This window comes from Sus scrofa, chromosome 16, assembly GCF_000003025.6.
Source record: "Sus scrofa isolate TJ Tabasco breed Duroc chromosome 16, Sscrofa11.1, whole genome shotgun sequence".
Taxonomy (NCBI): Eukaryota; Metazoa; Chordata; class Mammalia; order Artiodactyla; family Suidae; genus Sus; species Sus scrofa.
This window is the reverse complement of record NC_010458.4, coordinates 17,889,585-17,905,281: the sequence shown is the minus strand read 5'-3', so window position 1 is coordinate 17,905,281 and position 15,697 is coordinate 17,889,585. Positions and strand designations below refer to the sequence as shown.

General features: G+C 39.7%; 1 protein-coding gene across 1 annotated transcript in view; it reads right to left on the bottom strand.

Moving 5' to 3' along the window:
* The window catches only part of LOC100525311 (Golgi phosphoprotein 3), a 28,231-nt gene continuing 13,962 nt past the window's right edge, over positions 1,429-15,697 (bottom strand). Inside the window, exon 2 of the mRNA XM_005672402.2 lies at positions 1,429-1,890. Within this exon, the coding sequence (XP_005672459.2) occupies positions 1,514-1,890 (377 nt within the window). The 3' untranslated portion in view covers positions 1,429-1,513. The remainder of the gene's footprint in view (positions 1,891-15,697) is intronic.

The following is a 15,697-nucleotide window of genomic DNA, read 5'->3' as shown; positions in this document are numbered from 1 at the left end:
CTTTGGGAGACTGACCTGAGAAAATATTCATGAGGTTGATGTCAGAGAGTGTTTTGCCTGTGTTCTCTTCTAGGAGTTTGATGGTATCCTGTCATATATTTAAGTCTTTCAGCCATTTTGAGTTTATTGTTCTGCATGGTGTGAGGGTGTGTTCTAGTTTCATTGCTTTGCATGCAGCTGTCCAGGTTTCCCAGCAATGCTTGCTGAATAGACTTTCTTTTTCCCATTTTATGTTCTTGCCTCCCTTGTCAAAGATTAATTGACCATTGGTGTCAGGGTTTATTTCTGGGTTCTCTATTCTGTTCCATTGGTCTGTCTGTCTGTTTTGATACCAGTACCACACTCTTTTGATAACTGTGGCTTTGTAATATTTCTTGAAGTCTGGGAAAGTTCTGCCTCCTGCTTGGTTTTTGTTTCTCAGGATTGCTTTGGTGATTCTGGGTCTTTTGGATTCTGGGTCTGTTTGGATTGTTTGTTCTAGTTCTGTGAAAAATGTCATGGGTAATTTGATAGAGATTGCATTGAATCTGTAGATTGCTGTGGGTAGTATGGCCATTTTTACAATATTGATTTTTCCAATCCAGGAACATGGAATATCTTTCCATTTCTTTACATCTTCTTTGATTTCTTTGATTAAAGTTTTATAGTTCTCAGCATATAGGTCCTTTACTTCCTTGGTCAGGTGTATTCCGAGGTATTTGACTTTGTGAGGTGCAATTTTAAAAAGTATCGTATTTTTGTATTCCTTTTCTAATATTTCATTGCTGGTATACAGAAATGCAACTGACTTCTGAATGTTAATCATATCCTGCTACTTTGCTGAATTTATTAATCAGTTGAAGGAGTTTTGGGGTTGAGTCCTTAGGGTTTTCTATGTATAGTATCATGTCATCTGCATACAGTGACAGATTTTACTTTTTGATTGACATCTTCCTGTTTCCCTCACCTCCAGCCCCTGGTAACCTCCATTCTATTCACCACTGCTTTGAATTTGGCTTTTTTAGATTCCACATGTAAGTTATATCATACAGTATTTGTCTTTCTCTGTCTGACTGATTTCACTTTGCATAATGCCAACAACAACAAAAAACTTGTTAAGGTCTGCATCTCAATTGAGTTTTATCAAAAATACTCTAGTAGATAGAGCTTTTTCCTTTTGGTGAGTTAAGAATATAGGAAAATTTGTACTTGTGGAAAAATTTAAACCCAAGAGATGCTAATGATGTGCTTTTGGAATTGGAAGTAAAGCACAACAAAAAATCTGAAACCTGTTACAGCGAGGCAACTCTCTTGAACACAAGAAGGAATGAAATGGCAATAGGCAGTACAACTTTTTTTCTTAAACCGAAACAGAAATATCTCTCATAAGCACATACCCACAACAGGAAGAGCTACCTATAAAACAAAAGCCAATTATAGTGTGGAAAGGACAAACTGCAGAAAACCAGAAGTCCATAGAAGAAAAACTACTGGCTCACACGAGAGAAAGGACAGCGCCTGGCTCGGGGCTGAGTCACTTGGTGAAGGCGGCCACCACCGCCCATAGCACCTCGTTGGTGCTGGCCTTCAGACACTCCACTTCAGGATCCAGGTCCAGGAGCTGCCGCACCCGCTTGGTGGCTAAATCGTACTGCTCGTCCAGCAGGGGAGCGAAGGCGTTCTCCAGGACATCCGAGGCGTGGGCCAGGTAGATGAGGGCCAGCAGGCGCTTGTCCATGCGGTGAGGGTCGTTCACCCATTTGTCGAGAACGGCTTCCTGTACCTTCTTGATGAGGCGCTGCTTAATGTTGTTATTGGTGAGGGGATGTGTCGTCATGTCAAACAGCAGGAAGTTCTGTTTCTCTGTTGTCAGTACAATCTTCACCAGATTTTTAGCTAACTGTTCCCACACTGTTTTTTTTGCTTTTTTTTTTTTTTTTCCCTGGTCTTTTTGCCTTTTTAAGGGCCGCTCCTGCAGCATATGGAGGTTCCCAGGCTAGGGGTCTAATTGGAGCTGTAGCCACCGGCCTACCCCACAGCCACAGCAATGCCGGATCCGAGCTGCGTCTGCGACCTATGCCACAGCTCACGGCAACACCGGATCCTTAACCCGCTGAGCGAGGTCAGGAATCGAACCCGCAACCTCATGGTTCCTAATCAGATTCGTTAACCACTGCACCACTACGGGAACTCCACACTTTTCTTACTTTTTTTTTTTTTTTTTTTTTTTGAGGGCCACAACTGTGGCATATGGAGGTTTCCAGGCTGGGGGGCAAATCAGAGCTACAGCTGCTGGCCTCTACCACAGCCACAGCTACGTGGGATCTGAGCCAAGTCTGTGACCTACACCACAGCTCATGGCAACGCCGGATCCTTAATTCACTGAGCAAGGCCAGGGATTGAACCTGAGTCCTCATGGATACTAGTCAAGTTCGTTAATCACTGGGCCACGATAGGAACTCCCGCACATTTCTTAAATAAGAATGCAGTTTTAGGAGTTCCCATCGTGGCGCAGTGGTTAACGAATCTGACTAGGAACCATGAGGTTGCGGGTTCGGTCCCTGCCCTTGCTCAGTGGGTTAACGATCCGGTGTTGCCATGAGCTGTGGTATAGGTTGCAGGTGTGGCTCGGATCCTGCGTTGCTGTGGCTCTGGCGTAGGCCGGTGGTTACAACTCTGATTAGACCCCTAGCCTGGGAACCTCCATATGCCATGAGAGCGGCCAGAGAAGTGGCAAAAAGACAAAAAAAAAAAAAAAAAAAAGAATGCAGTTTTAGTGGATTCCACGTCTCACCTAAACAGAAGCTTTGAAAAGCTAGGGAAGAATTTCAGATGTTATTTTCTTTGTACTCCTAATAGGAATAGTAAAAATGTGTTCATTGTAGCTGGTTTGCTTCTAGAGAAGTGAAATATAAGAAATCTTCTAGGCCAGTCTCTGTTCCAGAATGAAAACTTCTTGTGTGACAGAAATCATATTTTCTTAATCTTGTAGCACAGCACCAGATATAGTTCCTAGAACATAGTACCTCTTCAATAAGTACTTGGAAAAGAGAATGAATTAAATTATTTAAATACATGAATTAGAGCATATTGCAGATAGTTTTATTATGAGGTAGACATGAGTCACATTGTCAAGTGATCATTTCTGGCACATTTCTGTTGGCATAAAGTTGCCAAAAAATAGCCAGATGATAAATAAGAGAGGTTTATTCATTTTCACTTTAAAAATGTTTTTGCTCTGTCGTTTTGGTTTTTTTTTTAATTTTTACTTTTTTTTGGCCATGCCCACAGCATGTGAAAGTTCTGGGGCTAGGAATTGAACCTGTGCCAGAGCAGTGATCCAAGCCACAGCAGTGACAATACTGGATCCGTAACCCACTCTGCCACAAGAGAACTCCTTTTCATGTTCACTTTTTGAGAAACATTTAAAAGGAGTAACTTTAGATTTATAGAAAATTTGCGAAGATAGTAGAGAGTTCCCACATGCCCTGCAGCCAGTTTCCCCGTTAGTGTAGTACATTTGTCACAATTAATGAACACTGATACCTTACTATTAAAGTCCACACACTATTTGGATTTCCTTAGTTTTACCTGATTTTTTTTTTTTTTATCTGTTCAGGATCCCATCCAGGTTACTATATTTCCTGTATTTGTCATATCTCCTTAGGCTCCTCCTGGTGGTGACAGTTCTTCAGACTTCCCTTGCTGTTGATGACCTTGATAGCTTTGAGAAACAGTAGCCAGGTACTTTGCAGATTGTCCCTTTATTGGGATTTAGCTAATGTTTTTCTCATGATTGGACTGGGGTTATGGGTTTTGGGGAGTGAGACCACAAGGCGTGCTATGATCAGCATGACTTATTACGGTCAAGTTGACCTTGGTCACCTGGCTGAGGAAGTGTTCGTCAGGTGTCTCTACTAGGAAGCTATTTGTCTCCCACTCCTTTTTATTCTGAATTCTTGGAAGGAAGTCACCATGTGCAGCACACATTTAAGGAGTGGTGGGGTATGCAGCACTTCCTTGAGAGTAAGATATTTACATAAATTATTTGGAACTGGAAGTTGTATCTTTCATTAAAGAATTAAATTGAGATCCTCATTAAAGATGGGTGGTTGAATAAATGCTCTCTTCCTGATGAAAATGCCATGAAAATGAGAGTAAAACATTTTTTGTAAAGCACAAACCCATAGTGAGAGCAGGGAAGAACACAGTAGCAGTACAATTTTAGATACTGCAAAGTAGATAGAAAAGTGGTAGATGGATTAGTGGATCCAAGAAAGCTAATCCTAAACTGGCAGTGGGCAAAGTGTGGCAGTAAGCTACTTTACACGGCAGAACACCAGAGGCTCAGAAATTGGCACCAGATAGCTGTGGGAATGGGGGAGGAGGAGCAGATAATGGTAGGGCTAAAAATAGAGGGATTGTTTTAAGGTCTATTTAAAAACCATCTCCAGATCTCCTCCTCTATTCTGTGCAGCTGCCCCAGTAGAAGGTAATAAAACAGAGGGTCTCTGGACTCAGGGACACCAGACCCAGTTGAAGGAAGCAGGGATCTCCCACTCAAGTCAGAGGCATCAAGTAAGAGTTTATGTCCTAGAATTGGGGACATCTCAGCCCTCTCCCTCCTCTTGATTTCCAGAACATTGGAAGCTAGGATAAATCCTTTCAGCCAAGATGTTGGAGGAGTCTTCTTTGGAAAATTCCATCAGCCCAAGGAAAAAAAAAAGATCAAAAAGACTGATGATGTTGTACAACTATAAATGTAATAAAATTCACTGAGTAATTAAAAAAAAGACTGATGAGAGGATTTCTCCAAAGTATTACAATGAGGCCCCCACTTCACTGCCTCCCACTATGCACATACAGCTTCTAAGTAGCTTCTGGGGACTCCATTTTTAAATATGAGCAAACTGCTAGAGAATGCCATACATTGAGGAAAAAAATCTTCTAATGGGAAATGTAGAGTTGAAAGTAAAATACTAAAATAACAAAAAAAGATGTTTCTAATTGCTCCAAAGTAGAAACAACTGAAATATCTAGTCAACTGGTGAATGCCAAAACAAGATGTGGTATGTGAGCACAATGGAACAATAAAGGAGTGTGGGTCCCTGATGCATGCTGCAACAAGGATGACCTTCAAAAATATCAGTGACGTGAGAAAGCAGACACAGAGGAACACATATTGTATATTCTATTTATACGGAATGCCTAGAGAAGGCAAACATATAGAAAGAGAAAGCAGATTATTGGCTGATTGGGACTGGGATTAAGAATAGAGATTAATTGCAGATGGGTACCAGACACCTTTATGGGGTGACAGAAAATGTTCTACAGATGGATTGTAATGATGGTTAACTGACCCAATAAATATACCAAATTTTAGTACATTAGACACTTAACAATGGGTGAATTTTATGACATATAAATTATAACTCCAAGAAACCTGTTTTTTAAAAAAAGAAACTCAGAGGATACTGAAACTATGGAAGCAGAAGAAAAATGGGGTGGGGGGGAGGCATTACTATTCTCAGAGAAATAAGAGAGAATATTATATCCATAAAACAGGAACAAAATGGTAGGTTTTTTTCATTATTTTTATTACTCAAATGAATTTTTCACATCTGTAGTTGTATAATGATCATAACAATCTGATTTCACAGGATTTCCATCCCACAGCCCAAGCACATCCTCCCACCCCCCAAACTGTCTCCTCCGGAGACCATAAGTTTTTCAATGTCTGTGAGTCAGCATCTGTTCTGTAGAGAAGTTCATTGTGTCCTTTTTTCAGATTCCACAAGTCAGTGAAGGCATTTGATGTTGGTATCTCATTGTATGGCTGACTTCACTTAGCATGATAGTTTCTAGGTCCGTCCATGTTGCTAAAAATGCTGGTATTTTGTTCTTTTTAATGGCTGAGTAATATTCCATTGTGTATATGTACCACCTCTTCTTGATCCACTCCTCTGTCGATGGACATTTGGGTTGTTTCCATGTCTTGGCTATTGTAAATAGTGCTGCAATGAACATTGGAGTACATGTGTCTTTGAGAGTCGTGGTTTTCTCTGGGTAGATGCCCAGGAGTGGGATTGCTGGATCAAATGGTAGTTCTATGTTTAGTTTTTTGAGGAATCTCCATACTGCTTTCCACAGTGGTTGCACCAATTTACAAATCCCACCAACAGTGTACTAGGGTTCCATTTTCTCCACACCCTCTCCAGCACTTATTGTTTGTAGACTTTTGGATGATGGCCATTCTGGCTGGTGTAAGGTGGTACCTCAGAGTGGTTTTGATTTGCATTTCTCTAATAATGAGTGACGCTGAACATCTTTTCATGTGTTTCTCGGCCATCTGTATGTCTTCTTTGGAGAACTGTCTGTTTAGATCTTCTGCCCATTTTTTGATGGGATTTTTTTTTTTTTTTTTTTTTTTTTTTTTGGTAAGGAGCTGCAGAAAGTGTTCATAAATTTTGGCGATTAACCCCTTGTCAGTCGATTCACTTGCAAAGATTTTCTCCCATTCTGTGGGTTGTCTTTTTGTGTTGTTTAGGGTTTCCTTTGCTGTGCAGAAACTTTGAAGTTTGATTAGGTCTCATTTGTTTATTTTTGTTTTTCTTGTCAATACTCTGATAGGTGGATCTGAGATGTTGCTGTCGTTTATGTCAGAGAGTGTTTGGCCTATGTTTTCCTTTAGGAGTTTGATAATGTCTGGTCTTATATCTAGGTCTTGAATCCATTTGGAGTTTATTTTTGTGTATGGTGTTAGGGAGTGTTCTAATTTCATTCTTTTCCATGTGGCTGTCCCGTTTTCCCAGCACCACTTATTGAACAAGCTGTCCTTTCTCCATTGTATAGTCTTGCTTCCTTTGTCATAGATTAGTTGGCTGTAAGTTCATGGGTTTAATTCTGGGCTTTCTATCCTGTTCCACTGATCTATATGTCTGTCTTTGTGCCAGTACCATGCAGTTTTGATGACTGTTGCTTTGTAGTATAGTCTGAAGTCCAGGAGCCTGATTCCTCCAGCTCCATTTTTCTTTTTCAGGATGTCTTTGGCTATTCTGGGTCTTTCGTACTTCCAAACAAACTTTAAAATATTTTGTTCAAGTTCTGTGAAAATGTCCTTAGTAATTTGATAGGGATTGCATTGAATCTGTAGATTGCCTTGGGTAGTATAGTCATTTTGATAATATTAACTCTTCCAATCCACGAGCATGGTATATCTTTCCATCTCTTTGTGTCATCTTTGATTTCTTTCATCAGTGGCTTGTAGTTTTCAGAGTACAGGTCTTTTGTTTCTTTAGGTAGGTTTACTCCTAGGTATTTTATTCTTTTGGATGTGATGGTAAACGGGATTGCTTCCCTAATTTCCTTTTCTGCTTTTTCATTGTTAGTAAATAGAAACGCTATCAATTTCTGTGTATTGATTTTGTATCCTGCAACTTTGCCAAATTCGTGGATAAGCTCTAACAGTTTTCTGGTAGAGTCTTTAGGATTCTGTAGGTATAGTATCATGTCATCTGCAAATAGTGATAGTTTTACTTCTTCCTTTCCAATTTGGATTCCTTTTATTTCTTTTACTTCTCTGATTGCTGTGGCTAGGACTTCCAGGAACTATGTTGAAGAGTAGTGGCAAGAGTGGACATCCATGTCTTGTTCCTGATCTCAGTGGGAATTCTTTCAGCTTTTCACCATTGAGAATGATGTTCACTGTGGGTTTGTCATATATGGCCTTTATTATGTTGAGGTAGGTTCCCGTTATGCCCACTTTCTGAAGGGTTTTTATCAGAAATGGGTGTTGGATTTTGTTAAAGGCTTTTTCCGTGCCTATTGAGAGGATCACATGGTTTTTATTCTTCAGTTTGTTAATGTAAGTGTATCACACTGATGGATTTGCAGATATTGAAGAACCCTTGCATCCCTGGGATAAATCCTACTTGATCATGATGTACAATCCTTTTAATGTATTGTTGCTAGTATTTTGTTGAGGATTTTTGCATCGATGTTCATCAGTGATATTGGCCTGTAGTTTTCTTTTTTTGTGGTGTCTTTGTCTGGTTTTGGTATCAGGGTGACGGTGACCTCATAGAATGAGTTTGGGAGTATCCCTTCCTCTGCAATTTTCTGGAATAGTTTCAGAAGGAGAGGTGTTAGCTCTTCTCTAAATGTTTGATAGAATTCACCTGTGAAGCCATCTGGTCCTGGACTTTTGTTTGTTGGAAGTTTTTTAATCACAGTTTCAATTTCAGTTCTTGTGATGGGTCCTTTCATTTTTTCTATTTCATCTTGGTTTAGTCTTGGAAGATTGTACTTTTCTAAGAATTTGTCCATTTCTTCTAGGTTTTCCATTTTATTGGCATATAGTTGCATATAGTAGTCTCTTATGATCCTTTGTATTTCTGTGGTGTCCATTGTTACTTCTCCTTTTTCATTTCTAATTTTATTGATTTGAGTCCTCTCTCTTTTTTGCTTGATAAGTGTGGCTAGGGGTTTATCAATTTTGTTGATCTTTTCAAAGAACCAGCTTGTCGTTTCACTGATCTTTTCTATGGTTTTCTTTGTTTCTATTTCATTGATTTCTGCTCTGATCTTTATGATTTCTTTCCTTCTACTAACTTTAGGTCTTGCCTGTTCTATTCTCTCAAGCTGCTTTAGATGTAAAGTTAGCTTGTTTATTTGAGCTTTTTCTTGTTTCCTGAGGTGGGCTTGTATTGCTATAAACTTTCCTCTTAGAACGGCTTTTGCTGCATCCCATAGGTTTTGGAGTGTCATATCTTCATTGTCATTTGCTGCTAGGTATTTTTTAATTTCCTCTTTGATTTCTTCAGTGATCCATTGGTTGTTTAGTAGCATGTCGTTTAGTCACCACGTGTTTGTGTTTTTTGCGGTTTTTTTCTTGTTGTTGATTTCCAGTCATATAGCATTGTGGTCGGAAAAGATGCTTGATATGATTTCAATTTTCTTAAAGTTACTGAGGTTGGATTTGTAGCCCAGGATATGGTCAATCTTAGAGAATGTTCCATGTGCACTTGAGAAGAATGTGTATTCTGTTGCTTTTGGATGAAATGTCCTATAAATATCTATTAAGTCCATCTGGTTTAATGCTTCATTCAGGGCCTGTGTTTCCTTATTGATTTTCTGTCTGATTGATCTGTCCATTTCTGTAAGTGGGGTGTTAAAGTCCCCCATTATGATTGTGTTATTGTTGATTTCTCCTTTTAAGGTTGTTAGCAGTTGCCTTATATATTGTGGTGAACCTGTGTTGGGTGTGTAGATATTTAAAATTGTTTTATCTTCTTCTTGGATTGATCCTTTGATCCTTATGTAATGTCCTTCTTTTTCCCTGAATATATTCATCATTTTAAAGTGTATTTTGTCTGATATGAGTATTGCTACTCCAGCTTTCTTTTGATCCCTTTTGCATGAAATATTTTCTTCCATCCTCTCACTTTCAATTTGTATGTCTCCCTAGAAGTGAAGTGGGTCTCTTGAAGACAGCATATATATGGGTCTTGTTTTTGTATCCATTCAGCCAGTCTACGTCTTTTGGCTGGGGCGTTTAGTCCATTCACATTTAAGGTAATTATTGATATGTATGTTCTTATTGCCATTTTATTAATTACTTTGGATTTGTTTTTGCTGTTCTTTTTCCTTTCCTTCTTCTCTTATACTTTTCTGCCTATAGAAGTTCCTTTAGTATTTGTTGTAAGGCTGGTTTAGTGTTGCTGAATTCTCTCAGCTTTTTCTTATCTGTGCAGGTTTTGATTTCTCCTTCAAATCTGAATGAGAGACTTTCTGGGTAGAGTAATCTTGGTTGGAGGTTTTTTCCTTTCATCACGTTGAGTATATCATGCCACTCCCTTCTGGCCTGCAGAGTCTGTTGAAAAATCTGCCGATAGCCTTATCAGGGTTCCCTTGTATGTTACTAGTTTCTTTTCCCTGGCTGCTTTCAAGATTTTCTCTTTGTTTTTAATTTTGGTCGGTTTGATTAGTACGTGTCTTGGGATGTTCCTCCTTGGGTTTATTTTGTATGGTACTCGTTGTGCTTCCTGGATTTGAGTGAGTGATTCCTTCCCCATGTTAGGCAAGTTTTCAGCTATGATCTCTTGGAATATGTTTTCTGTCCCCTTCTCTCTCTCTTCTCCTTCTGGCACCCCTATAATACGGATGTTGGTGCATTTCACATTGTCTGAGAGTTCTCTGAGACTCTCTTCATTTGTTTTCAATCTTTTTTCTCTTTTCTGTTCTGCATCCATAATTTCCACTAATCTGTCCTCCACCTCGCTTATTCGTTCTTCTACCTCCTATATTCTGCTGTTGGCTGCTTCTAGTGGATTTTTTATTTCAGTTATTGCATTTTGCATCTCTTCTTGTTTAAGTTTTATATCTTGTATCTCTTTGGTCAGTGTTTCCTGTAAGTTATCCATCTTTGCCTCCAGTTTATTTCCAATGTCTTGCATCATCTTCAGCATCAACAGCCTAAAGTCTTTTTCCTGGAGGCTGAGAATCTCCTCATGGCTTAGCTCTTTTTCTGGGGTTTTTTCTTTCTCCCTCATCTGAGTTATAGTTCTCTGTCTTTTCATTTTTATAGGTTTTTGGTGTGCGGACCTTCTTACAGATAATAGAGTTGTAGCCTCTCTTACTTCTGATGTCTGCCCCCCTGTGGCTGAAGTCAGTATGGGGGCTTGGTGTAGGCTTCCTGATGGGAAGGGCTGATGCCTGCCCCCTGGTAGGAGGAGCTGATTCTAATCCCTCTGGTGGGTCGGGCTTAGTCTCTGGATGGGATTAGAGGCAGCTGTGTGCCTGAGGGGTCTTTAGGTAGTCTTTTTACTGAGGAGTGGGGCTGTGATCCCACCTGGGTTGTTGTTTGCCCTGGGGCTTCTCAGCAGCTGGCTGACAGGTGGGGCCAGATTTTCCCAAAATGGCCACCTCCAGAGAAAGGCATGCTGATGAATATTCCCGAGAGCTTTGCTTTCAATGTCCTTCCCTCACAACAAGCCACATTCACCCCTGTTTCCCAGGATGTCCACCAAGAACTGCGGTCAGGTTTGACCCAGATTCCCTTGGAGACTTTGCTTTGCCCTGGGACTCAGTGCACGTGAAAGTCTGTGTGGGCCTTTTAAGAATGGGGTCTCTGTTTCCCCCAGTCCCATAGAGCTCTTGCACACAAGCCCCACTGGCCTTCAATGCCAGATGCTCCGGGGCTCTTTCTCCCTGTGCTAGATCCCCATACGTGAGAGTTTGAAGTGTGGCTCAGAACTCTCACTCCTGTAGGTGAGTCTCTGTGAACCAGTTAGTTTCCAGTCTGTGGAGCTTCCCACCCAGGAGGTATGGGGTTGTTTATATCACGAAATTGCCCCTCCTACCTCTTGATGTGGCCTCCTCTTTTTCTTCTGAGTGGGGTATCTTTTTTAAGGTTTCCGGTCCATTTGGGTGGAGATTGCTCAGTCTTTAGTTGTGAATTTTGTTGATTTTAGGAGAGAAGTTGAGTTTCAGTCCTTCTATTCTGCCATCTTAATCCCGTCTCCAAAATGGTAGTTTTAAAAAGAAGAATATTCATGGACTTCCCATGTGGCTCACAACAAAAAGAAGAATATTTAGAGAACAATAACAAAAACACCAGGAAAATAAAAATTGGGTGGCAGAAATGGAAATCCAAGTAAAAAAGTAGAAGATATAATTAGGGAATCCAAAACCTCGGGCAAAATGGCAAATAAATGGACAATAAGAGAAAACTTAAAAAATTAGTGGATCCATCCAGGAGGCCCAAAGCTAAATAACAGGAGTTCCAGAAAGAGAGAACAGAAAAGGATGATGATGAAAAGTGTTAAGAAAATAACATTAATTTCCCAGAGCTGAAGAACATGAGCCTTTTATCAAGTAAGACCTTTTGGATATCCAGCCCAATGAATAAAAGACAAAAAACAGATTAAAAAAAAACCCAAAAAACAATAAAAAATAAAAAATCAACAAAACATTCATTATCATAAAATTTAAACACTGGTGATATACCAAAGACTCAAAGTTCTGGTGGGGGTGGGGGTGGGGAAAGACACGTCATGAGCAGAAGTGTGAGCAAGAATGGCATCAAAGGGGTAGGTAGGATCAAGATGGTAGAGGAGTAGATGTGGGGCTCACCTTCTTCCACAAACACATAAAAAAAAAAAAAAAAAAAAAAAAAGCCCATCAACATGTAGAACAATTTGCAGAGAACTTCTACTAAACACTGGCAGAAGACCTCAGACTTCCAAAAAAGGCAAGAAACCTTCCATATAACTGAGTAGAAAAAAGGGAAAAAAGAGAGAAGGAAGAGAAAAAAAGGAATCAGGATGGAACCAGTGTTCCTGAGAGGGAGCTGTGAAAGAGGAAAGGTATCTGTACCCTGGGAGGCCGCCTAACTAATGGAGAGATCACCAAGGACAGAGGGAGAACCACAAAGCCTCAGAGAAAAGTGCAGCAGCCGGTCAGAAGAAGGCAAAGTAGAGAGAAAGCTGCAAGGACCATCAGTACCACTGCCTGGGACACTTAGGCAGGGGCTGGGCTTGGGCTATAGAGGTCAGGTCTGGAGAGAGGACTGGGGTTGCCTCTGTGGAGGCAGCATAGCAGGGCTAAGGAGTGGTGTGCTACAGCCCAGGGAGGAGTGGCAAGTGGAAGGAGGCCTGGGTCTGCAGACCCAGTCGCTTCAAGGGTCACTGCTAAGGGCCCTGCAACCAAGCACTGACTGTTGACCTCACCTCCCTCAGAAAGCACACATGCCACCAATGCTGCTGTCTAGGACTCTGAGCACAACCACCACCTCCCTGAGGGTCACTGCCACTGCCAACAGCCCTGCAGTGTCATATGCAGACACTGCCCATTGACCCCATCTCCTTGGAAGCTTGTGCCTGCCTTACAACAGTACATCCCCTATCAAGGGGATAATAGCCTGCACACATTAAGGAAAGAGACAGCAAGCATCCAATCCAAGAGCAGCCTTCATGCCAAAAAAATAGTAAGCCGTCATAAACTACCCAGGGACACTTCCACATATAAATAGCCCTCTACAACTATAGTAGATAATTGTTTTCCCTAAACTCACAGAATGAGAAAAATATAAGCAAAATGAAGAAGAACAGGAACCATTCTCAGTTAAAAGAACAGGAGAACTCCTCTGAAGAAATGAACAATTAAACACGACTCTGCAGTCTAACAGACATTGAGTTCAAAAAAGAGGTAATGAAAATACTTGAAGGAGTTAAGAACAGCTATCAACAGTAATGCAGCTTACTTATAAAAGAACTAGAAACTATAAGGAGGAGCCAAGAAAAAATAGAAAATTTATATGAAGAGATGAAAGCTGAGCTAAAGGGACTGAACAGCAAAATGAATAATGCAGAGGAACAAATAAGTGACTTGGAAGATAGAATAACGGAAATCACCCAGTCAGGACAGTGGACAGAAAGCCAAATGAAAAAAAATTAAAGCAATATAAGAGATCTATGGGATAACATAAAGAAGGCCAGTCTATGCATAATAAGGATTCCAGAAGAATAACAAGGGCATTGAAAATATATTTGAAGAAATTATGGCTGAAAACTTTCCAAATCTAAAGGACATATATATCCAGATATAGGAAGCACAGAGGGCCCCAAAGAAGATGAACCCAATCAGACCTACACCAAGACATATTATAATAAAAATGGCAAAAGTTAAAGATAAGCAGAGGATCCTAAAGGCAGCAAGATAAAAACAAAGAATTAATTATAAGGGAACCCCCATAAGGCTATCATCTGATTTCTCTATAGAAACAGCTAAAGTCTAGAAGAGAGTGGCAAGATACATTTAAAGTGCTAAAAGGGAAATATTTGCAACTATACAACCATATAAAATCTATGGGATGTTGCAAAAGCAGTTCTTAGGGAGAAATTCATAGCAATATAAGCCTTCCTCAAAAAACAAGAAGTATCTCAAGTCAACAACCTAACCTACAACCTAAAAGAATTAGAAAAAGAAGAACAAACTACAGAATGAAAAAAAAAAAAAGATGAGAGGAAATTGATAAATAGAGGTTAAAAAAAATCAATAAAACCAAGAGCTGGTTCTTTGAAAGGCTAAACAAAATTGACAAACCTCTGGCCAGACTCACCAACAAGAAGATAAAAAGAATCCAAATGAACAAAAGAAGAAATGAAAGAAGAAGAAATCTCAAAGGAGATACAAAGACTGATAAGAGAATAGATACTATGAATAATTATGCCAACAAATTTGAAAACCTAGAAGAAATGGACAATTTTCTAGAAACATACAGCCAACCAAAACTGAATCAGGAAGAAATAGAGAATTTGAACAGACTGATGACTAGAAATGAAATTGAATAATAAAAACATTCCCTACAAACAAAAGTCCAAGACCAGATGGCTTCACAGGCAAATTCTATCACATATACAAAGAAAAACTTACACTGACCCTTCTTAAACTTTTCCAAAAGATTGAAGAAGGAACACTCCAAAGACATTCTGCAAAGCCACCATCACCATAATACCAAAACCAGAGAAAGATAGTACCAAAAAAGAAAATTATAGGGCAATATCTTTGACAAATATAGATGCAAAAATTCTCAACAAAATTTCTTCAACAGAATCCAGCAACACATTAAAAAGAACATATACCACAACCAGGTGGGACTCATCCCAAGTTCACAAGGATGGTTCAACACATGCATATCAATCAACGTCATATACCACATTAACAAAAGAAAGGTAAAAAAACCACATGGCAATTTCAACAGATGCAGAAAAAGCATTTGACAAAATGCAACATCCATTCATGATAAAAACTCCTACCAAAGTTGGTATAGAGGGAACATATTTTAGCATAATAAAAGCCATTTATGAGAAACCCACAACCAATATAATACTCAACAGAGAAAAGCTGAAGCCTTCCCACTAAAATCTAGAACAAGACAAGGATTCCCACTCTCACCAATTTTATTCAACACAGTACTGGAAGTTCTAGCCATAGCAATCAGACAAAAAAAAAAAAATCCAAATTGCAAAAGAAGAGGTAAAATTATCACTGTAAGCAGATGACATGATACTATATATAGAAAATCCAGAGTTTCCATCTTGGCTCAGTGGCTAATGAACCTAACTAGTATCCATGAGGATGCTGGTTCAATCCCTGGCCTTGATCAGTGGGTTAAGGGTCCGGCATTGCTGTGAGCTGTGTTGTAGGTCACAGATGCAGCTTGTATCCCACATTGCTATGGCTGTGGCATAGGCTGGCAGCTACAGCTCTGATTTGACCCCTAGCCTGGGAACCTCCATATGCCATGGGTAGAGCACTAAAAAAAAAAAGAAAACCCTAAGGACTCCACACAGAAGCTACTTGACATGATCAACAAATTCAGCAAAGTAGCAGGATACAAGATTAACATTCCAAAATTGGTTGTATTTTTGCATACTAACAATGAAATATTAGAAAAGGAATATAAAAAACAACACCCTTTAAAATCACACCCCCGAAATTAAATACTTAGGAATAAATGTGACCAAGGAGGTAAAAGACTAATACATTGAGAGCCATAAAAACATTAAATCAAGAAAATTAAGCAGATTCAAAGAACTGGAAAGTATGTCATGCTCCAGGATTGGAAGAATTAATATTATCAAAATGGCTATACTGGAGTTCCTGTCATGGCTCAGTGGTTAACGAATCCGACTAGGAACCATGAGGTTGCAGGTTC